This window comes from Oryzias latipes, chromosome 14 (assembly GCF_053564925.1).
Source record: "Oryzias latipes strain Hd-rR chromosome 14, Olatipes_Hd-rR_3.1".
NCBI lineage: Eukaryota > Metazoa > Chordata > Actinopteri > Beloniformes > Adrianichthyidae > Oryzias > Oryzias latipes.
In genome coordinates this window covers 25,969,524-25,992,333 of record NC_136250.1, presented here as the reverse complement: position 1 = coordinate 25,992,333, position 22,810 = coordinate 25,969,524, and the positions used below count along the sequence as shown (strand labels likewise).

Sequence of the window (22,810 nt, the reverse complement as noted above, 5' to 3'; positions counted from 1 at the left end):
ACCTTTCTTGTAGGTGGTGTCAACGCCTTTCCCCATCTTTTCTTTGCTGTTGGCGTCCACGTCCATGTAGGGGAAGACTCTCGCCTGGTAGGTCCACAAGTAGTCGTTGGAACCGAAGAAGTGAACGGGAAACTCGCCGACATCGTGCCTCATCCGCTGGATGTTCTCTGGGATGGTTTTGGGATGGCTGACCTCTGCAGGCCACCACCTTGGCAGAGAAAAAAGCATAAACTTAATGTTTGGCAAAAATTAAAAGTTGGCCTCATGAGGATTTAGCTCACTAGCAGCGTATTTAAAAGAGGTTCACTCATCCATAAATCCTCAGCTGTTAGCGAAAAGTGGCTCTACTGCAGATACATGAGAGATATCTGAGCCATTTTATCTTACATCACAATAATGTAAAGATGCGTTCTCTCAAATGTGACCTTAAATTGAAATATAAAACCAAAGTGCAATCCGGTTTTGTGAGAACTTGGGAATGAATCACAGAGAACAGTGAGGGTGAACTTTCATCTTTGGTCGCTGACCTGTAGCGTCCGACCTTTACCCACAGGATGTCCTTATAGTGTGGTTTCTTCCCAGCCTTGCAGTCGTTGCAGTACCAGCTGCCTTTAGGCATTTCGATGTTGAGACACTCCCGGTGAAATGCAGCAGGACAGGACTCGCAGCACAGGAGGCTTCCCCCTGCAGGAGGGAACAGAGGAACGCCGTGGTGGTGACCGATCTGCAACACGTCAGGTTTGCTTTGCTGTCTTATACATTTCTCCCTTTGCTGAACTTGCAATTGTCCAGTCAGAGCATCGAAGTACAACACTATCAGTGACACTGATCTCATACCAACATTTGTAGTCTTATATAATCATCTGTAGATTCTGGTCAATTATCAATCCAACATAAGACAAATGATGCAGCATTGATGGAGAAACAGGACCGTTCTAGAGGACTGTGGTGGGGCTGGGAAGCACCTTCTGTGCAGACAAAGCACCAGCTGACGTTGACGTGCTCGTGGTTCTTGACCCCCCGGCGAGGGGTGAAATGGTTGGGGCAGACGATGCTGTTGCTGGAGAGCACAACGCTGCCCGCCGCCATGCACAGGTCTGTGGCATGATAGGCCACTGGGCAGCGCACGCATCGCACCAGGCGGCCTGCAGACAAACACCAGAGGGCTCACAGCTGCAGCCGCACACCTGAGGACGGGAACAGAGCGGCTTTCTGCTCCAGCTACCTTTAGAGATGGACGAGCTGTTGGGATTGGCGATGAAGCAGGTGAGGCAGACGTGGATGGAGCAGCGGAAACCTCGGTTGACGGGGGCGGTTGGGGCGTGGTTTGTGATGCACTCTCCGTGGTAAAACTTCCCACACACAGGAATCATGCAGCGGCGCACGTCCTCGCCTCGCTTCTTACACACAAAGCAGGTGTGGACGCCTGCAGAAGTGAAGGGTCTGTCACTGGAAGCGTGGACTTCAACACGAACGATGCTCAGACACAAACGCCACCCCTCGCTGCTCACAAACATCAAAACAAAGCGTACCTGACTTGCACTCCGGACAGACAAACTTCCCTTTGGGGGCGTCGGCCAGAGAGATGCAGGCCAAGTGGAAGGCTCCACAGCACTGGCCCTCACAGAGAAGCAGCTCCCCGGTCTTCTCACACACCTGAAACGAAAAGGTTCTTTGAAAAATACCGTATTACAAATCACTAAAACATTTAGGACTTGCGAATTGGGCTAACTATGATCTGCCCAAATTAGGGATCATTTCATTTCCACTAAAGTCTGATTCCTGGACGCTTGTCCAAAAATATGTTTATAAACTTCAAGCTCCCAACGTGTGGGAGGAGCTACTGTCAAAAGTTTTTAGCCCATCACCACATGGGAGCACTGAGTGTATTTCTCATTTATAACGCATGGAAGACACTAGCTGCGGTTAGATGTGCAAAATATCTTGATCGGATCAATGGTCAGATTAGAATTCAACCGTGTACATGGGCCCAGAAAAACTTTTTCCGATTAGAACAAACGTTCATATGGTCTCACTTTTGGTCGGAATAAATCATTTGGGCATGCGCAGTAGTGTTGAAAATACCGGAAGAGGAAATGAGTTCCACTGTAAACAAAGTGAGCTGCCACATACATTTATGCAGCATCTCTGGAATCTACGAGATGATCTTCTAAATGTGCTTTTATTAATGTTGTGAATATTATGACCAGCCTGTTCGCTCATCGTTTTAATTTTAATCCGTGGGGTCAGTGCTTTTTTTGTGGAATAACGGAGCCGGAAGACGCCAGGGTTAGGAGAGGGCTAACACGCGTTAACAACATTTAGCCTTGTTTGATGAACACAAAATCAATGTAGGAAATGCCACAATCTGCATCTTGGCTGCACATAAATATGTGGGAATAACATCATCAGCCTTTATTTTGTCGGGACACGACTGGAAACACAAATCCACGTGATTGTTTGAACGGTTTCTAAGGACTGAGCGGCATTTCTGCTACACACCGCCCCAAAGCCGCTGAGCGAGCTGACGGTCCGAGCTCTGCCCGGAGACGGGAGACATGGTTCTCCTGAATTCGGCTGCTCGTTCACATAGAGCTGCGGGACGGATGGCAGACCAAAGTCTCCCACATGTAACAAAGCATCCTCTCCTCCCCTCAAACACAAAACTTTATGTCCGGCTGCTCTGCTCAGAGACACGGTTCGCTACGTCCACCGGCAGCCGCGCCCAGACCACGCAGGGTCCGGACGTCAGGGGTCACTAAGCGCTCCTCCCTGGCGCCCCCCTCGCGAGGGGTGTCGGAGAAGATAGGAAGGGAGGGGCAAGGAGCCCGCGGGGCGAGGGCGGAGCACAGAGGCGTATGCGCTTCAAACCGGGCGTCTGCGGAGCAGCCGGTCGGTCCTGTTTGAGCTCCAAAGCTTTCTCTGGAGCGAAACATCCGTCTATGCATGACGTTAAACCAGAGCAGCAGTGACACACGACCGGAATGAACTGCTTACATGCAACAAGATCGGATCAACAATCGGCATAACCCACCTATCTCGATCGGAAAGAAATTTTGATCCGAACGAGTCTGATCGGGGCAGACTATTCCGAACGGCGTGTTTACATGACGCATTTTCCTTCCCATCAGGCATTCTTTCCGATTACTTTTGTCCATGCAAACGTAGCTACTGTTGATGATGAGAGATCAGACTGATTTATTTTGAAAAAGCTCCACAAAAGCATCAGTAATCACGTCTCCATGTCTCCCGTAGGGCGAGCATCACCATCTTCTGCAGGAGCCGCGTCTTAATGACGGACGCTTGCAGCTGTACTTCCATCTCTATGTGACCCGGATTGCTGACTTGCTGACCCGCATCAGTCCGAGGAGGAAAAAATGAAAAAAAAAAAAATATATATATATAGAGGAACTTTATATTATTACTACAAAACAAATAAGAAAATGTTTACAAAGTTTAGGAGAACGATCTGATGCTCCTCCTTGTTGTTTTGGGCTTCACCCAACGATCAACACGTCATGGGCCAAAGCCGAGTTCCTGATTAATTGTTGTGATGCAAATTCTTGGCCAAAGTTCAGGTACTTGAGCTATAAAAATAGTGCAATGCCCGAAACGCAGTGCTGCCAGACTGCCGCACCGTGCTCTGATTTGACGCCACTACCACGTGAATGGGTGTGTTTCTTAAAAACAGGTAGAGCTGTTCATAAAAAATATGGAGTTGAGACGTCTTTCTTTTTACCTTTTCTTTTAAGTAATAATTAAACCTGCTGGTTTGTAAAAATAACTTTGTTTTAGGGAATCGGTCCATTTTTAATATAGAACGCTCTGAAGCTGCTAATAAGCATGCTGGTCAATTAGCACAATAACATGTAAAAGTACTAAATTAGGGTATTATTAAGCAAAATATAGTATTTTAGTGTGTTGCTTTTTAACATGACTGACATGAATGTCAGGAGTTTCTTCAGCCTGATTGATCAGAACTGAGTGGACATTTTTTGGTCCTCTTTAGCTTTTGTTTTCGTTGAGAAAGCTTTATGGCTGAAGAGATCCACGTTTGATGATTTCTGGTTACACTTCATTAAAACTTTATTTTTGGTAGAAAATGATCCTTTGACTGTTGGGTAACAACAGCAACAATTTCAGCTTCAGTGAAACTCTCCTCCAGTCCATGATGGGGAGTTTTTACATAGACTGATGTCAACAACCTATAATGGTTCCAGACTCTTTGCCCTGGTTACCCGGATAAACCCACCTGACATATGGTTTCTTTCATGGACGCCGGTCCACCTCTGTCCCCAATGATCTTCCTGGCCGGTAAAACCGAGTCGTCACAGAGTCCGAAGTCGTCCTTTGCAGAGGAAAAGCTGTGGTCCGGGCTGCACTGGTCGCCCTAAGGATGAAGAAATAAACGTGTTCTGACATTTGGAGGCAAAGAGAAGAGGTCGCTGTAAAGGCGGCTCACCTCTCCCTCTGACACATCCTTAGGGTCATCTGGGATGTTCTGGTCCTCAGCCGGAGGAGCATCTGCCTTTGCTGTCTCCAACTGCCTGGGCTCAGGGGGAGAAGGAGCTGGATGGGGGGGCAGAGCGGCTCTGTGATTGATCTGAATGGAGGGTGTGGGTGGGCAGGGGGTGACCTCAGAGGTTGGCGTTGGGGTCAAAGCTGCTTTACTCTTCAGTTTTAATAGTGGTGGAGCAGAATCTGGGCAGAAGACAGGAGTATCAGATTTAAATAATAAGCAGATGAAGTTCTGAGGAGATCAGATCCTTCGACAACTTTGAATTACACGACTGATATGAAAGAGGCCCAGAATTAACACTGTACAGGATGCTAAAAACATCCATGCCGGCACATCAACTCACCTGAATGAGCGGTAGAACTTGAATTATTTCTAAGTCCTTTGATCTGCAGCACAGAAAAACCTTATGAGACTCTGATATCTTTACTAAATAAAGTTTACTGTATTCACCAGCGCAAAGTATGTTTTTGCAGCAAAGATTTCATATATTAAATAACAAGAACCCTGTTCATTTTTTACCTGCTGAGCCCTGAGCAGTGGTGTCATTAAGAATTCAGTACAATTCTTTCAAAATAAAGCCAAACAAATATACAAATTCTTAAATATTGGAGCAATGACATATTATTATCATTTAATAAAAAGGCCACTTTTTAATAACCCAAGCTGTAGTTATTACTCTGCATTTTGGTTTACTTTCCCTGCATGCATCCCTACTGCGAGGTCCCGGATGAACCAAAAGCTCGTACTGTACCTTCTTCTTTGGGCCGGTTGAAGCCTCTGCTTCCAGACAATACTCCAGAATCTTCTGAGTGGGTTTCCTCTTCCGCTTCTTTTCCAGCACAGGCAGACTTACTGCGAGTGGAAAGTTAGAGCCACATGATTACAGTGGAACACGATGAATGTTCTGAAGGTGAAAATCTGGTCCTAAATCGGTTCATTAATGTAGTCAGCTTTTGCAGAAACCAAAAGAATCGCATGGAAGTGGAAGGACCTCATGTGACCTGCTCCAGCAGCTACATTTGCTTTGAAAGTTTGACATTTGTTTCCAATCAGTTCCAAAAAAGCATTGAACTGAATGCTTCAAAAGCAGGAAACAGCTGAAGATTTTACTCGCTGAAACCACATAAGATCCTAAAAATGTGAACGCTAGGAACGTCCACAAACTCACCTTCCTTGTTGTCTTTAGGAGACACTTCTGACAGCAGGGGCTCCACCTCAGGTGGGGGTGTCAGCGTGTCAGTGGACAGCACCGGAGTGTCTCTGGGTTTGGTGTGCTGGCTGCTGGGAATTTGTAGTTCCGGTGGTGTCGTTGCAGCGATTTCCTCAGGGGGCGGGGTCTGTATTTCAGGGAGCGCAGTCGAGGGGGGGCGGTCGCTTGTGTTGTTGTCAGAGTCCAGAGGTTCTGGTGCCGAGGTAACGGGTGTGGGACTGGCCTGAGAAACAAAACTTGTGAGTTTCACAGCGATCTGGAAGGAGCTTACGGTCCCAAACTTTCTAAGAACTTCAACGCTGCAGCAGAGCTTACTTTGTAAGATTTTTACCTTTCCAATCAACTGGAGAGGCTTTTTGGTTTTCTTCCTCGTGCCGAAAATTTGCTCGTACTCTTCGGTCCATTCAATCAGCCTCTTGCTGGGTTTTCTTACCCGTTTATGCGCTGAAAAAACAGGATATAACGTTTAGACGGCAGGAAAAAGGTTCAGATTAATTTATTTCTGATATGACAAACTCCTTCAAAGGCCCCACACTGAGTGGAAATTCAAAATGGATTTGGGTTCAATTCTAAAATGTTGCTGCCTGTGAAAACAGCTCTGATCATCCTTTAATCTAATTTCACAGTGTTCCCAGTGGTCTTTTAATTATGATTATGCAGATTTTAGCCAAAATCGTCACAAATAAGCTTTTTTTGTCTGCTCCTAATTTACAATGATGTGAATAATGAAACCTTCAAAACTGCAATTTTGAACTTAATTTTCTTAATAAATGTCCTCCATCGTCAGAAAAAAATAATATTATTATTATAATATTATTATTTTAAATATTTACTGAAAAAACTTTTTAAAACTAAAACAAAGAACTGCCCTCCATAATTCTTACACCAAAAGGCAAGAAAAAAAAATCAATAAAAAATCCATATTTCGGCCAAGAAGTTTAAAGATTTAAAACAACATAAACCCTCTGAGCAAAACTAAACTAAAACACCTTTTTTATTACATGTTTAAATCAAATCCTAAAGCCTTTAGAAATCCCTTTCATTTGAAGGCACAATAACATTATTTTTTACAATCAGAGATGATGTGGATCAGGTGTCGTGACCAAAAACAGTCAACGTATTCTGGGATTTTTGGGATTTCCTTTGGCGAATCCCTTTCCTGTTCATAGCAACAGCAAATGGGGGACGACAACTAATCAGTCCCTCCAGAGAACATTTGGAGAGTTTAAAAATGAACTGATGAAGAAAAGTCAAAGCATGTTTGGGTAAACAGCACTTGAAATGCTTCATTACTTAAGAGGCACAGATGTATGAAGCTGCTTTAGGATGGAAACATCAGAAATGTACAAACACATCTTAAGTTTCAAAACTAACTTTTAAAACTGAGGCCTCACAAGACAGAAAAGACAATCTTTCTCGGCACAATACAGTTTAAAGTATCATATTTTTTGGACTTTAAGTCGCAGCAGCAAAAAAAAAAATCTATAATGAAAAAGAAAGAAAAAATCATGTATGAGTCACACTTGTAAGAGAAACATCTCCTTGTCTGGGTTCATTTGATCATTGAGTCTTTTACAGTATTGAATGACAGCCGCTTTCAGCTGTAGTTCCCAGTCTGATGACTTGCTGCTCCGCATTAGTCAGACGAGGGAAAAATGAGGATAAAGTTAGACGATTTTTTTTAAATTATTGTCTTGATACAAATAAGAAAACTATGCTAAAGTTCAGGAGGAGAACGCTCCACCATGTTGGTTTTGGACTCCATCCACTGATCAGACTGAGCACGATTCTTCTTCTGCGTTGCTGTCAGTGGCAAATCCTCGCCTACAGTGCCCGCTAGTGCTTGTTAAAGGGAAAACAAAAACCATATGAGCCTATTTATTTCTATTTTTTAAAATTACAGATAAATCGCACCTAAATATAAGTCGCACCCTGAGCCAAAATTTGAAATAAAACACAACTTATACTCTGAAAAAATGGTAAGCTATAAAAACATTTTAAAGAGTTCCCTAGAGATGCTAAACAGATCAGTATGTTGGGTTTTTAGATGAGTATGCCTTCATTTAGATTGAATTCCAATGAACTAATCTAATCTGTTGTTTCCAAAATCAAAACATGGCTACATAAGTGTTTATGTTTGCCTTTGTATACATGTGTGTAGGTTTGTTTATAATGACATGAATATAATTTTTTTATACATTTAGTATGAAAACATGTGTTTAGTTTTAATAGTAAGCTGCTTTTAAAATATCTATCAAGAGCTCTTGAAGAGAGATGGTGAGATTAAACAGGTGTCATAATAATTTGTCTTTGTTGTGAAATTTCAACTGTTTAAAAATAAAACTTTTTTTCTATCCCCTCCAGTGATGCTACCTAACGTCTGTTTATGGCAGGCTGATCTTACCTCCTACCGCCTTGTCGTCTTCTCCAGAGATGTTCGCGAAGCTTGAATCTCTCTTGATGAAGTCTGAAACGAGGCAGTCTGGCTGTTCCTCCGCCGTGTCACGTTCTCTCTGCTCCAAAAGCAGCGGGGCTGTTAGATTCTGCTTTGCCATGCTCCATGGGTTCTCCTCCTGTTGTTCTGCCCCAACCGCATCACTCCCTCCACCTGGCTCATCCCAGCTGCTGCTCTGGAAGTCCACAACTCTTGATGACCACTCCATGGCTTCCAAGGAGTCCTCTGCCGGCATCATTTCTGAAAGAGACTCCAGGCCTGGAAAACCGGGTCCAGACTTGGCAGGAGAGCAAGGCGCCCTGCGGTTGGGTTTACTTTTGAACCAACCAGAGTTGGTTCTTCGGTTGGAGGACTTCTTTGGTGTCTGACTTGCACCTCCTTCATTCAGGGCTTCTACGCTTTTGTCTGGGATTGCACTTGAATCGGTCAGAGCGCATGTAGTCTCTTGATCCCCTCCTGCAGATGCAGCTTCTCCTGGCATCACCAACGGCTCCTTCTTAACATGTGCGCTCGGTGGTCCGATCTCCAGCTCTAGTGGCGCTCCATCACGCTCCCTGGTGTCATGCAAGTCCTTCAACATCATGAGAAATGTGCTGAACCTGCAGTTTGGCTTTGGCTTGAAAGAAATGGGCTTACCACCTCTGTCAGCCCCAAGTGACTGGAAGGAAACCTCCTCCACGTTTTTGAAAGCTCTGAGAAAGGAAAACGGCGATGGAGGAGATGGCGAGTATATGTCTGAGGATTGACCTTCGTGCTTTGTTTTGACTTTTGAAGTAAGCGGTATGAAGTCCATCGGTGGAGTTGAGGATATTGAAAGGTCTTCATCTTCACTCTTGACATCCTCAAAGTCACTGGAATCGGAAAACATTAGAGAGGGGGAGCTACTACTAGAAATTTTGCCCTGATCACATTCGCTTTTGTCAGGATGGTGGGATTTCAAAGCTTTTATTTTCGTATAAAACTCCAGTTTGGTTTTATGATTCTTCCTAACATGATTAGTCTTTCTGAAAGATTTGAGGATCTGTTTTTGTTCAGCTTTCTTTCCAACTATGTCCTGTTTTGTAGGATCGCACATGGCCCTCAGCGCTCTCGTCATCAGCCGATTGCTGGCTGGGAGGTGAGCGGGTTGCGCTTTTAGGACTTCATTCACTTCTCGAACACGTTTAGATTTCTTAGAAACTTTTTTGGGTTTCCCGGAACAAAAGCTTTCAGGTGTACGGTAATCCTCACACAAGGGCTCCTCTTCACAGAGACCCGGCAGCGCATTTGCAGTAGATGCTGAGATGGATGAAATATGTTCTTCTGAACCCTTTTCCTGCTCAGAGGACTTGTTTGGCACAGCAGAACCAGGGTTATTCTTGCTTTCTGGAAGGTGTGTTTGTTTGGAAGTTGACTGAGTCTCTTTTCTTGTTTTTGAATTTAAAACAGCTTCTTCTACTAATTTAGAACCCAGGTCTACAGCAGACACACTAGAAACCTCAGTCCTATTCCCAAGTGACTGGTCTGTGGAGAGATGAAGCTTACCAGACCTATCAATGGTTTTGACTTTCTTTACAGAGCCCTTTTCAGGCTCAGCCACGCTGTGATCTTTGGAGGCACTTGTTCTACTGTCTTTCTGTTGGGATTGACAAGTTTTCGTCCCATTGGGTTCCTTTTCTTTCTCTTTGCACACAACCGTGCCAGCGGTAAAAACAGTCCCGCTTGAGTTTAAATACCTCCTATCCTTTATCTCCTTGCGGATCAATTTTACATAGGGCAACCTGCACTTTGAGACTAAACTTGTTTGCTTCTCCAGGATTGATAATGAGTCATTGGATTTAGATTGTAAACACAACTTGATAGTCTTGTCAGTTTTCTTTTCTTGGTCAAAAATAGTGTCATTCACTGGTTTAGTAGCAATCTTGACTGAATTTTTCGTTTCACTGACATTCTTTTTATTCTTAAATAGGCTCGATTGACCATCAAAATCGACATTCTTTGAGAGCTCTGAATCTCTTTTATCATCTTTGCTTTCCCTCTTGCTGGATGGCGGCTCTGAAACAGAATCAGTTGACTTACTGGCTGACGGTCTAGCCTTTAAACACACTACTTCAACTGAAAGCAGGTTCTTCTCTCTGTCCAACAAGTCAGGCTGATCCACAAAAGCTTCAACTGAATCAGACGTTTTAATACCAGCCTGATTATTCGTACAATTCAAGGAGCTAGTTTTTCGGGGTACCAGACTGGTTTCTGCTGGTTTATTCTTATCTAAAAGTGGTGCAGAGTCTCCAGACCCACTAACATAGGAAGGGGTAGTAATGAGGGTCTTTTTACAAACAGTAGATGAGTTCTTTTTCTTAGAGGGCAGCTTACTGAAGAGAGAGCGGTCCGGCATGGGACTGGTAGTCTTAGGTCGTCTGTCTTTGCCTGATTTGCTGAACCAAAGACCACTTTGAACCTCCGGCTGTTTCTTCAGCTCTTTGGCCACCATGACAGACGGCTGGGAGGGAACTGAGTTCGTTTGACGTTCAAGTGCTTTAGGACACAAAATTTTAGGGACTGACTCAAGGTCTGAGTATGGACATTCTTCATTGTTTCTGTCTGTGTCTTTAGGGCTATTGTGCAGTGTCTTTTTAACATGTTTACTGTTGGGGTCCTTTGAGGATTTGCTTTTCTTCTTGCTGGAGGATTTACCTAAAGTACTTGGCTTTTCAGCAGGTGTAATCGGGGAGGAAAGGGATCCATTAGTTAAGTGCGATGTTTCAGAAAGAGTGCAGGCAGGTAAAGTGAAAGGAGTCAAAGTTGGCTGACTTTTCTTTTCGGTCTCCGGTGGGGAGCTGAACTGGCACAGGTCATCCATGGAAAAAGATATCGAGGCCATTTTTGGTCGAGCAGGCAAAACAGCTTCAGCCTCTGCCACGCTGAACTTCCACGATTCCTGGAAACGCTTTGCGATCTGGACAAAGATAAGACAAACATTGTATTTCAATTTACAGAAAAGCCTTTCCGTCGATCAAATTTATGGTTAGAAGAGCTTTCTTTTTCGTCTAAGAAGACTATCTGTCATCCCACCAGAAAACTAACCTTTAAATTTAGACATACGTTAACTTTCTTGCAAATGATAGACTAATAATTACAGTGCACTTGTTGTTCTGCACCCTTTGTTTCCCTCTCCGGCGCAGAAGAAGAAGTCTTTCAAATTCAAATCCTCCATGGAACGTGTGGATTGATTTGTCCTCGACCCAGACCTGCTCTTCTGGCTGCCCGAAGGTCCTGACGTGGTAAAGCCGACAAGGCCGGTCACTGGGTTCTGAAACACAATGAAATGTGACTCAGAAACTCCAGGAACCCAAGACTTACAGGGAACACATGAATTGGGTCAAACTGTAAAACCTGAGAAGTCTTAGCCGTATTTCATGTCACTGGTTAGTATGAAAATAAAAACCTGGTGTCCCAACTAACAAACATGCAAGCAAAACCAATGTGATGCAAAGAAGTAATTCAATGTGGTACTGCTGATTCATTTGATTAGAACTCCCTAATGCTGCCTCTTTTTTTAACGTGCGTTAAAGTTACTGCTGGACCCCTTGACACCCCAACCGCGGGGAAACCGCCAACGTTTTGCTGGACTTCGTTTGTTGCCACATGATGGAAAACAAGGATGATATTGAGCGAGTAGCCTGGGTTTATATGTTTTGGAGAGCTCTACGTGTTTTGGAGAGCTCTACACGTGTTTCCTTTCAGGTTCTTCAGCTGCTTGCGCTTCTGCGGGCAAGCAAGTCGCCGTGTCTGGGTTCACCAGATCCTTCAGAGTCTCTCCTGGTGCACTTCTCTCCTGCAGCGAGAGCTGCCCCTGAGTTACGGCCCTTTTAAACGTTACTTCCATCTGCCTGTGGTCCAATTTGAGCATTAATTCGAGAGGGGAAAAATAAAAATAAAACTGGGGGGTCTTTTTCTATTATTGCCTTTATGAAAATAAGATAAACATCATAAGTCCACGGAGCTGGAGCTAGTGAACGCCGCCACCCAGGGTCCAGCCGGACTGCGGGGGCCGTCATAGCGGCCTTGATCGCTGGTGTATTCCGTCTTCGCCCAACAGTAACCCCGCGGCTCCAGCAGGTTAAGAAAATGGGTGGAAGTTCAGGACGAAAGTCCTCACATCGAGCAGCCGTATTGCATTTATTTTTCTACCCTTTGATCGAGTCCCTGAAAACGTCACAAGAACAAAGCTGAGTCCCTGAGTGGTTGACGCAGCCGCACCTTTAGAGACACTTGATGTTGGACAATGTGGATGTATAAAAAGATCTAACAAAGAAACCACCATAAACACTTATATTTATTATTATTCTACAATAAGAAAGTAACCACAATTGTTTAATCATAAAAAATAAAATATATATATATATATATATATATATATATATATATATATATATATATATATATATATATATTTTTTTTTTTTTTTTTTTTTATTTTAAATACATATACTAAATATCCAAACAAACAATTTCTGCATAGGTTGCTGAGAATAACTGGTAAGCCGGGTCCCAAGTGTCTACAGGCCTCAAGGGTCACCATCTCGATACTTCTCCAAAAGCTTCTGCCCTTTCAGTTTCTTAATAGTAGAATACACCTAATCCAAGTAACTAGCAATGGGAAGGGTAAACTAGCGGGTATTAATGAGCTACAACACTGGTTATCACAGCTAGTGAGGACACTCAACACACCCACCTTTCACTTTGTGGTAGACTCCCTGTGCGGGGTCAACAAGCACCTCACACGGCCACCATGGTCTTCGGTTGAACTTTGCCCAAACCACTTCGTCCTCGACAAACTTCAGAGGCGGCAAAGAGTTTTTCTTCAGGCTGTTTGGCTGCTGCAGAACAAAGGAGATTTGATTTAAAGTGTTTATTACTCAATGATTCTTTTAGAAACTACAAAAAAAGGTTTGAACCTGTAGGTCTGCTCCATAACTGCTGAAATTTTAAGTGTGTGGTTTAAATAAAGCAGTACAAACAGCACTGGTGACTGATCTTTCTTTTGTGAATGGTTTAATAGACTGGGTGCACAAGGACGCCTGATACAAGAATGAGCGATATCGAATCCTTTTCCCTCCAGCTAAGGCTTTTTAAAGAATACTTTAACATTGTGCAATATTTCTTCACAACAGTTAGTGGTAATACAGTGGATTTTTTTTACAAACATTAATCTTTATTAATGTTTCTTTGTTTAAATCATTGAAGCAGGGTGGACCCCTCCAGCATGTTTGCAGCTGCTATGATACATTCTTTCTTTATTTCTCTTGATTATATACTATTATGCAATTTCAAACCAGCCAATGTCATTTTAAAGATGTCTCAGAAACTTTCTCTGATGACAAACCAAGTAAATGTGTGTGTTAATAACCGGATAAAGCTGGATACCATTGATAAAATCATAAACCCAAATGACTTAAATGAGAGATATCAAGAACACAAGAAGAAAGGAAAAGAAAAGGGCGAGATGGCATTTTTTGTGGGTGTTTCTCTCAATTTTCTCTGCCAAACAAAGAGAATGAAAACCAACTTTATATAATAACAGCAAATACTGAAATTGCTATTATTATTCACAAAAGTAAAACTTATTAGTAAACTCAAATGCTTCCCTCTATCTCTTACTAACATTACAAGTTTAAAAGAGTAGATGGTGTCATAATAAAAGCGGAGGGGCTGAAGTGTTTACTGACGAATCAATGGTGTAATATGATACTAATATCCCTCTTGACCTTTCACCTTTACTGCTGGTCATAGAATGCTTTAGTATATGGAAAGTGCTTTTGTCCTCACTCCAATTGTAGTTAGTTCAGAGATGCTGTTGGCGAATTTGGTAGGTTTCAGAAAAACTGAGCAGTTTGGAGGGAAAAACTGCGTTGGATGGGGTTGTAAAGTTTGGGCTACCTTTTACAGCTGTCAGTAGAGTTTTAGTCCATGTTTTGGGGTAAACATTGAGTAAACACTTGCAATTATTTGACTTAATAACTTGAGTTGGTTATTCATATTTGGTTGATGAAGCCTCTCATGTAATTTTAGAAGCCAAGTCTTTCACTTTTATACGGAAAAACTTAGAAGACTTGGTTCAAAAAGGTAAAACACATTAATATTATATGCTTCTAACCCATTTCTTGAGTGGAAAAAACACTAAAAACATTTTACAGTTACAAAAGATACCCAGTTTCTGAAATTCGTATAATAATAATAATAAGATAAGCACTTTCACCTCTTGCAACTCCATTCATCCATTTTCTAAACCTGCCTACTTTCTTTATATCATGGGGTTGCTGGGGCCTATCCCAACCCCTGTTGGGCAAAGGCAGAGTACCGGTACATCCTGGATGGTCCGACAGCCTGTCACACATGCTCACACCTTGCAATAATTTAGTGTCACTAATTGGCCTATGATGCACACTTTTGGACAGTGGGAGGAAGCTGGAGAAAACCCACAAATTCAGGGGGAGAACATGGAAACTCCACACAGAAAAAAAAACAGCTGGGATTTGAACCAGGGGCTCTTGTTGTGAGACAAAGAGGGCGGCACTGTGACAAAGTTCACTTACTTCTATGTTGCTTCAGTTCACCAATTTATTAAAAGAGCTGATAAGCTGATGTTTCTTTTTTCTTCTTTCAAGTTGCAGCTCAGATTTTTGTTGTGTTGTTGTGTTGCATGACCCAGTTAAATTTTTTTCAGCCTGTCAAAGGCAGAAGAGTTTTTTGTGGTTAAAGTTCCTTGGTTAGGTGGCCGATAAAAATCCAAAAACCTTCACCCAAATGCTGAACAGCTCACCTGGAATTCTCTCACTGCTGTACAGTGTTACCTCCCTATGTCGCGGCTCACCTTCCGTGGTCTCACTGTTTTGCGTTATTTTTTTTCAAAGCAATTTCTTATCCACTTTTAAGATAAGAAATCCACATTTCTTATCTTAAAAGAAAGTTTTACACAGCAAACTGTGTTCTGTCTCCTGATTGGCTGTCTACCTTGTCAACCAATCTCCTCTTTGCTGTGTCTCCTGTATGTGTGATGCGTTCAAGGATGCGCTGAACACTGGGTTTTGAACATGCTTTTGGCATATGGTGTTCACACAGGTCTGTTGGGTAACCAGAGACCTGTACTCGCAGTTGGAAGAGGCTTGGTGCGAATTGTCGAAGCGGTGCAAATCTCGTGAATCTTCCTCCAGGCTTTTTCTATCACAGCTCTATTCCAATATATGAAAGACTTGGTGTCATTTAATTCCAGCCTGGGACAAACCGCAATTACTAATTTCTCCATCACGGTTGATTTTCAAATGGTTGCCACTTCCATGTCTTGAAAAGGATCCCATCCGTATATCACAACCCAATCCGAGTGTTTTATCGGTCAAAGTTCAACTGGTTTAACTTTCAGCGACCGTTTAATTGCCGTGTGTTTTGTATGTAAAGTCCGAAAACTGACTTTAAAACTTTTGCAGCGATGCAAGAATGCGAGAGTTTGGAACACAGAAGCCCACAACACACATGTGCGCGTTTACATAGACTTTTCATAGGAAGCGGTCGCTCAAATGTGTGTCTCTGAGCCGTAGCATAAGAAAGAACATCTGTGACTAACTTCTTAACAAACTGAAAAGTTTACTTAAGAGTATTGTGAGAAACTTGCCACTGATTGCTTTGAGGAGCTGTCATCGAACAGGAACAGCTCAGAGTCGCTGTACCACTCATCTTCTGAGCCGTCCCAGTATCTTCTGCGTAGACCAGACGACTGGGAGCGGGTGACCACTTTCGCTGAGGGGAGAGCCGCTTCCTTGGAGTTTGAACTCAGTTTCCTTGGAGAGGACTCAGAGGCATTCTCCGTCCCCTGCTCTTTGTCCCTCAAACCTCCAATGGGAGATGTAGTCCCTTGCTCTTCATCGTTCTCTTCATCCTCAAATAAAGAAGACTCAAAGTGGAGCAAACCATTTGCAAAGGGGCTGTTACTGTCCAGAGAGAAGGCTGGACTCGGTGGGCCCGAGAAACAACCTTCAGTCCTCTTCTCGTCCGTCGCAGAATCTGTAAAACGTACAGAGTCTGATTCAGATCTTCCCTTTTGAACCTCCGCTTGCTTTTGTCCATAAGCAGACTGAGCAGGTGTCTCCTCTCTGCTCATCGTCTGGGAGCCAGAAAACTTTCTGCAATCAGACCAGGAGTTCTTGTCCCCCTCCATCCTATCACTCTTCTGAGCCCCCCACTTCCAGGCACTCTCCGGCTCCTTCAGAGGCAGGACCAAGTCCGACTGGCTCACCATGGTGGTGAGATGCTGCAGCCTCCTCAGAGGGCTGTAGGAAGAAGACGGTAACGTTGAGGAGGAGTCCATCTGTGCAAATCCATAGACGGACGTGTGCTTGAGGGAGGAAGCTGCTGCAGACATCGTTAGGTCGACCTTGTGGCTGTGCCGCCTGGAGGGGCCTGAGTGGGTGGACGGGTCACGGGTGGGGGTCAGAGGGCAGGTGGAATGAAGACTCTTTCTTCCAGGGCCTGAGGTAGGCCCACTCATAATGGCATTGTCCCCTCCTGAAAAACACGAAGACAAGATTGAAGGAATAAACGCCAAATGAAAACGTTAATATTTTAAAAGCAAAATGCTTAACATTTTGTGAATTTCCCAAATCTTAAGAGTAGGAATTCCAGAGTTCTCAGAAGTCTTCTCCCCTTTCAGTAAAACAAAATAAAATCTGTTTTCTAGAATTGCCATACGTTTAGTGCACACATGTAAATGGTAAATGGCGTATACTTATATAGCGCTTTTCTACCTACAAGGCCCAAAGCGTGTTACAGTCACACACACATTCACACACACACATTCACACACTGGTGGCGGCTCCGCTGCCGATATGACGTGATACTTGACTAAACTGAGGGGTTGAACATGAAAATAAACTACAATGACTGCAAACTTTTCCCAATGCATGAAAAGGAATTTGTGTTAAAAAAATGTCTTCAACACAAATACCTCTGATCTCAGAATAAATGAGTGAGTTAAAAAAAACCCACAATTATGACTCTTTTGAAATTCAACAATATACAGATTAGGTTATAAAACTGATGCAGAATGAAAGTAAATCCAAATTAAGAACAGATTCTCAAGGAAAACTTTGGTAGCTTCTATCTAAATACTTTAAGACCCAAGCTGCTTTAAGTACTGCAGGCCTGCACAATAAACTGCAAATTTATCACAAAAGTGGTAACTTTGGGAACAAATGGTAACTTTAAATGTGCTAAAACAATCTTATGGCAGTTTGAAGTATTTAACAAATCAAATAAATCCCTTTATGCATCAGATGGAGTCATTTTATGTCATATGCTTGCCTCCTATGTTGACGAGGGCCATTTGGAGTATAATTCAAGTTATGTTAACTCTTATTAACTTATTATCTTATGTTAACTGACCCTGCGACAGACTGGCGACCTGTCCAGGGTATCCCCTGCCTTCGCCCTCAAGTGGCCGGGATAGGCTCCAGCAGCCCTGTGACCCAGAAAGGGATAAAACGGCATAGAAATGAATGAACTCTTATTTAAATTAAACTATTGCAGTAAAATGGAAATTATGTTTTTGGTTGTTTTCCTATTTGTTCATGTATCGCAAGTTATATCGTCATCGCAATATTAATCACTACCATCGTGATTTTTTCTCATATCGTGCAGCCCTAAAGTACTGGAATACAGAGTAAATGTTTTATAAAATAATGACAACATGATAATCCTGCTATTACTTAGAGCAGTGTTTTTCAACCTTTTTTGAGCCACGGCACACTTTAACCTTGACAAAAATCCCGCGGCACACCAGCATCCAAAGAAAAGAAAAAAAAAAGCAGAAATTCATGGTCTGTATTGATCGAGCCCCCCCCCCCCCAATCTCACGTGCATTTTTGTGATAGTCGTGGCGGAAAAAGCAGGAAGTTGCGGCTGTTTTTTTTCTAAGAGATGAAATAAAAGTTAAGTTAGAAAATTTAGAAACTGTTTCTTTGTTTGTTGTGGTTTCAAGATGTTAAACAAGGACGACTCATCGTGCGCTGAGACACTGTTCCTTTAAGCCAATGCATCATGGGAGATGTAGTGTGAAAACTGCCGAAAGAGGGCAGAAAGACTCCCGTCTCTGAGCTTCATTGTTTTGTTCATTTGTTCCATGGTCTGACACCAGACTCTGTGGAAAGCTACACCGCTAAAGACAAGCTTTAGCTGGTATTTTTTTTAGAACTGAGCGACTTTATCAGCAAAATTAAGAACAAGGAAGTGAAGACTTTAAGCACTTCTGATTGGTCAGACTGATGACATGTGACTAAGAATCCAAGAATGATTGGTGGAGACAGTTAAAGGAGCGGGACTTTTCCGCAAACACTTATAGCTGCAGGTAAATCGCGGTACCGTCATTCTTATCAAAATGTCTTTAATAGAATTAAGTAAACACAAAGAAAATTTAATTTTTTGATCTTTTATATTCCTAACTACTCAGTGTTTTATCAGGGCCTGTTTGGATGAACAAAGAGCTGATTTCCTGGAGATGGGAAATGTTTTTAGATCAGTTAATGAGGGCAATTTCCCACGGCACACTTGACCATCTCCCACGGCACACTAGTGTGCCGCGGCACACTGGTTGAAAAACACTGACTTAGAAGAACCATTACTGATGTTGGTATTTTTAAATGCCAGGAAAAAAAAGTTAACTCTAAATGAAATTTCATTTCAAACAAATGCATGCATGAATGCAGACAGCTGAACCCATCTCCAGATGCCGCTGAAGTCCTCTGAAGCACTGAGGGAAATTAGGAAGGCTAAAATATTTGAAAAGCTTTTAATTAACTTACTTCAAGCTAAATTACCTGAAAAAGTTAGAGTGAATCCAGAACCCTGATTAATACATGCAAAGGCTGCAATGACGCCTGCTAAAAAGCATTGATAAATGCTAAATCATCGGCCTGCCACAATTCCTGGTTTAAAGCCAAACCACATTTTACACCATTGAACCAAATCAATGGGAAAAGTGAATTGTTACATTCCTACTGCGTAGTACATTTATGTTGAAATTGTCAAACGTGTTTTGTGCTAAATTTAAAGATGTATTATTTATCGTTTTACTACATTGGTATGAGTCAACTAAAAGGTTTTTCTTCATTATTTGTTTACCGGCAATTTTTTGTTGTTGCTGTTTAGTAACACACTAATAACATCTCAAACAGAAAACAAATCGGTTACTCGAAAATCATGGGGAAGGTATATCTTTGCATTTTTACTAAATACTGAATTAGCTGAATAAAGAAAGTTGGATTTGAAAAGCACATAAGCGTGACTGAATTTTAAAAGGGGCAAACATATAAAGAAATGTATATAATGCCTTAAATTGTTGAAATTGTCTTAAAGCATTCATTTGCTTTCTTTCCTTTCTGTTCTCTCATTGCTGCAGTTGCTAACTCACCCCTTTGGTCTTATGGCACATGTTTCTGTGTTTGTCTCCTTCCTGTCTTATCATAACTCGACTGGTCACAGCTGATCTGGTCTCTTTCTCAATGCTACATTCACACCACCAATGAAAAGTCTATGTAAACATGCGTATAAGCGCGTTTCTGGCTTCCGCGTTCAAACCTCTTGCATTTGTGTGCTGCTACGCAAGTTTTCAAGTCTGTTTATGGGGTTCTCATACAAAAACCCAGGGCACTTTAGCACGCCTTTAAAGTTAAACCAGTTGACTTGACCAATCAGGGAGACAGGACGTCTGGGTAGCGTCCTTTACAATTTAAAGAAGTGCCAATCCTTTGAAAATTGATCACAGAATTCTTTGACACCAAGGCTCTTATATATATCAGAATAGAGCTGTTCAAGATTCGCCAGATTTGCACTGCTTCGCCATTATGCATCAAGCCTCTTCTAACTGTGAGTACATGTGCTGGTGCTGGTTAGCGACAGACTAGTGTGATTGGCATATGCTAAAAGCATGTTCAAAAATGTCTGCTTTGTGCATCCTTGAACACACATCCCATGGCCAGTGTGTATGCAGCATGACAAGCAGCTTTCCTCTCCCCGGTCACCTGTTGCTTGCTATGGTACTACACCAACAACTCTTCCATGTGGTCACCTCGACATCAAAATACAATGAAACAATTTGGCCTTGGATGGATTCAATTGGACTGTTCCAACTTAAGGTACTTCTGCATTCGCGTCTCTCCAATCAGTGCTTTAGTGTCCAACAACAGCCCTGCCTAAGGTTAAGATTAGGGTCAACGTTGGGATAAGGCCCAAGTTTTTAAAGATGGACCAGGAAGAGGTGGCATAACCCTAAAGTGATGCCAATACACAAGAACACAATGTTAAATAATCTAAAATAATGTGGATTTAACCATTTACTAAATAACAATAAATGTCATATTTTGTACTTTTTGTGTATGGACTTAAGATGTGGATTTACTCCTTATAAATAGGCTAAATTACATTAAAACAAAATAAAACTAATAAAAAGGCCAATAATGACAAGGTAATCGACATTAGATTGATTCTAAATCATTTAGCCAATGAATTGGTACCTAATATGGTTTTATAAATAAGGAGATAGGATTATTTGCAAGCTAAGACTAAGTACAAGAAAATAATGCCAATGTTTGCTAAAATGTTTAAAGTTTGAATGGTTTTTAGCACGCGGCAAGCATGCTGAATATTGTAGTGCAGTAACGTATGGAGGGATCAGAAGATGGTCTCAATGCTAAGGTAGCATTCACACAGGCGTACATTTCAGAGCACACAAAAACGCGCGTGGTGCGCGGAGATGTCAGAAATAAACATGTAAACAGACTCACAAACGTCGCCCGGGTCTTCCTAACGTGACATTTTAGCTAAAATCCGCGCATCTGTAAATCCTTTGATGACGCTATTATCACATCAACGATAAGGTCAGCCGGTAAAATGACGCTGCGCGTGCGCGCTCAACGAGGCCGTTTCTCTTTAGAGAGAGAGAGAGAAAAAAATCAAACGTTCAAATTAACTGTTTAAGCTAACACACCGGCGCGAGACCGGCGCGCGTGCGTTAACGCCAGAAAGTGACACAAACGCCAAACGACTGCACACGGGTTCACGCACGCGCACTGTCACACACACACACACGTCCACGTGCACGGGCTTTCCCTCCGCCGTCTGTGCATCAAAACGAGAAAATCACGCGGAAAATGCCGCGTGACGTGGGCTCCGCCGCGAGAATCTTACCATTCCGGTGTCGGCTTTCGCAAACGTGACCTCCAAACTGCTCATTCTGACGTTTAAGGGTGCGAATTTCCAGTTTTTTGGAGGTGGGTGAACACAGACCCAACGGCTCTACTACTAGGCCCGTATCCTGTAGAGCTCACCCCCCCCCCCCTCCTCCTCCGCCACCTCCCTCCTCCCCTACATGCGCTAAAGCCTGGTCCAGCCTGATCCTGGCCCCTGGATTGAAAATCTGCTGCGCTCCAACACCCCCCCCCCCTCCCCTTTTCGCTCTAAAATAACTCCAACTTTATCATTCCCCCCGTCCTCAGATGGATGCGCGCGCTTCTTCTGTTTCCTGAGTCTGCCTGCTCCTTCAAAGTCATGTCTCTGAGCTGCACGCGCTGCCAGGCGTCACCGCCGCCTCCCTCCCCAGCCGGTCCACAGCGTGGAGCACAGAGGGGGCCGTAAATCTCATTTTTCCTAAAAAAAATAAAATAACTCTAATTCTGATCTGTCCGCCGCCAAAAACACACACACATCACCTCCAGCAAAAACGGCCCCGCCCTCCTTCTTAATTAGAAGCATCAATAAAAATAAAATAAAAAGATCACCTCTCTGACATGTCATATTGCAAACTTTGTGCCCACAACTGTCATCTTCCTCCTGCCCATCAACACTCAGAAGACGCTCAGATCATGGAGATAAAGAGAGGCTGGAGACAGAGTGGAAAACGTCCCCAACACCAGGAGCTGCTCGCCTGAGAAGCAGACAGCCGCCACAGAAAGTCTGAACCGGAACAACAGACGCTTTGCCTTCATGAGAGCAGTGGCAGCTCCGGCTCTGGCTGCACACCCGGTCTATTCAAAATGGAGTCCTCCAGCCTCAGAAGAGAGACCGAGAGGGGGTGGGGGGCAGGCCACAAAGTGTTAATAAATGCTCGACTTAAAGTTCAGCTCTGCTCGGAGAAAAGTGAAGCATCAAAGCTTTTCACCGCCGTGAAAAACCTTTTCCTTTCACTCATGTCCTCACTATAGAAAAGTCTCATTCCCCTCGATTGTGTGTTTGTGTTGTGGTGCTTCTATGCACCGCAACGGTGCAAGTGTGTGTCAATCCACAACGGCACAATGGGATTTAAACCAGCGAACGACTCCGCTTTGTTTGTTGCAGTTCTTCCTTTTATTTGCCCCGTAAGGGGAAAAGCTGGAAGCTGCAGAAACCCTGCAGCCCCCAGAGCCGAGCTGAGCCGAGCCAGCAGCTTTCCCCGCGTTTGAGCGTTAACGGGCTCGCATATGTGGACCTTCGGACGGTTATGACATTGAGGACAGGGAGGGCGTATGTTCAGGTGTAAATACCCGCCCCCCCTCTTGCACGCAACAGTCCGGTCACCGGGGGGTGGGAGTGAGAGTCTCCGTCTCCAGCCGACACGGGCGTAAACG

The 22,810-nt window shown here is 43.3% G+C and overlaps 1 protein-coding gene across 7 annotated transcripts in view; it reads right to left on the bottom strand.

Annotated features, from left to right (window-relative positions):
* nsd1b (nuclear receptor binding SET domain protein 1b) overlaps positions 1–22,232 on the bottom strand; it is a 29,263-nt gene extending 7,031 nt beyond the window's left edge. The window contains exons 1-17 of one of the 7 annotated variants that reach the window (XM_078930664.1): positions 21,396–21,544; positions 17,598–17,673; positions 15,832–16,721; positions 12,898–13,042; positions 11,301–11,473; positions 8,134–11,119; positions 6,061–6,173; positions 5,688–5,952; positions 5,271–5,371; positions 4,863–4,905; positions 4,463–4,701; positions 4,253–4,390; positions 1,533–1,656; positions 1,226–1,426; positions 966–1,145; positions 528–684; positions 3–208 (exon numbers count right to left, since the gene is read on the bottom strand). In XM_078930664.1, coding sequence (XP_078786790.1) covers positions 3–208; positions 528–684; positions 966–1,145; positions 1,226–1,426; positions 1,533–1,656; positions 4,253–4,390; positions 4,463–4,701; positions 4,863–4,905; positions 5,271–5,371; positions 5,688–5,952; positions 6,061–6,173; positions 8,134–11,119; positions 11,301–11,473; positions 12,898–13,042; positions 15,832–16,721; positions 17,598–17,673; positions 21,396–21,440 — 6,082 coding nt within the window. In that variant the 5' untranslated portion in view covers positions 21,441–21,544. Of the gene's footprint in view, positions 1–2; positions 209–527; positions 685–965; positions 1,146–1,225; positions 1,427–1,532; positions 1,657–4,252; positions 4,391–4,462; positions 4,702–4,862; positions 4,906–5,270; positions 5,372–5,687; positions 5,953–6,060; positions 6,174–8,133; positions 11,120–11,300; positions 11,474–12,897; positions 13,043–15,831; positions 16,722–17,597; positions 17,674–20,992; positions 21,140–21,395; positions 21,855–21,985 lie in introns of those variants that run through there. The other 6 variants (XM_078930665.1, XM_078930666.1, XM_023962402.2 and 3 more) reach the window with 6 other exon arrangements.
* Positions 22,233–22,810: the final 578 nt, after the last annotated feature.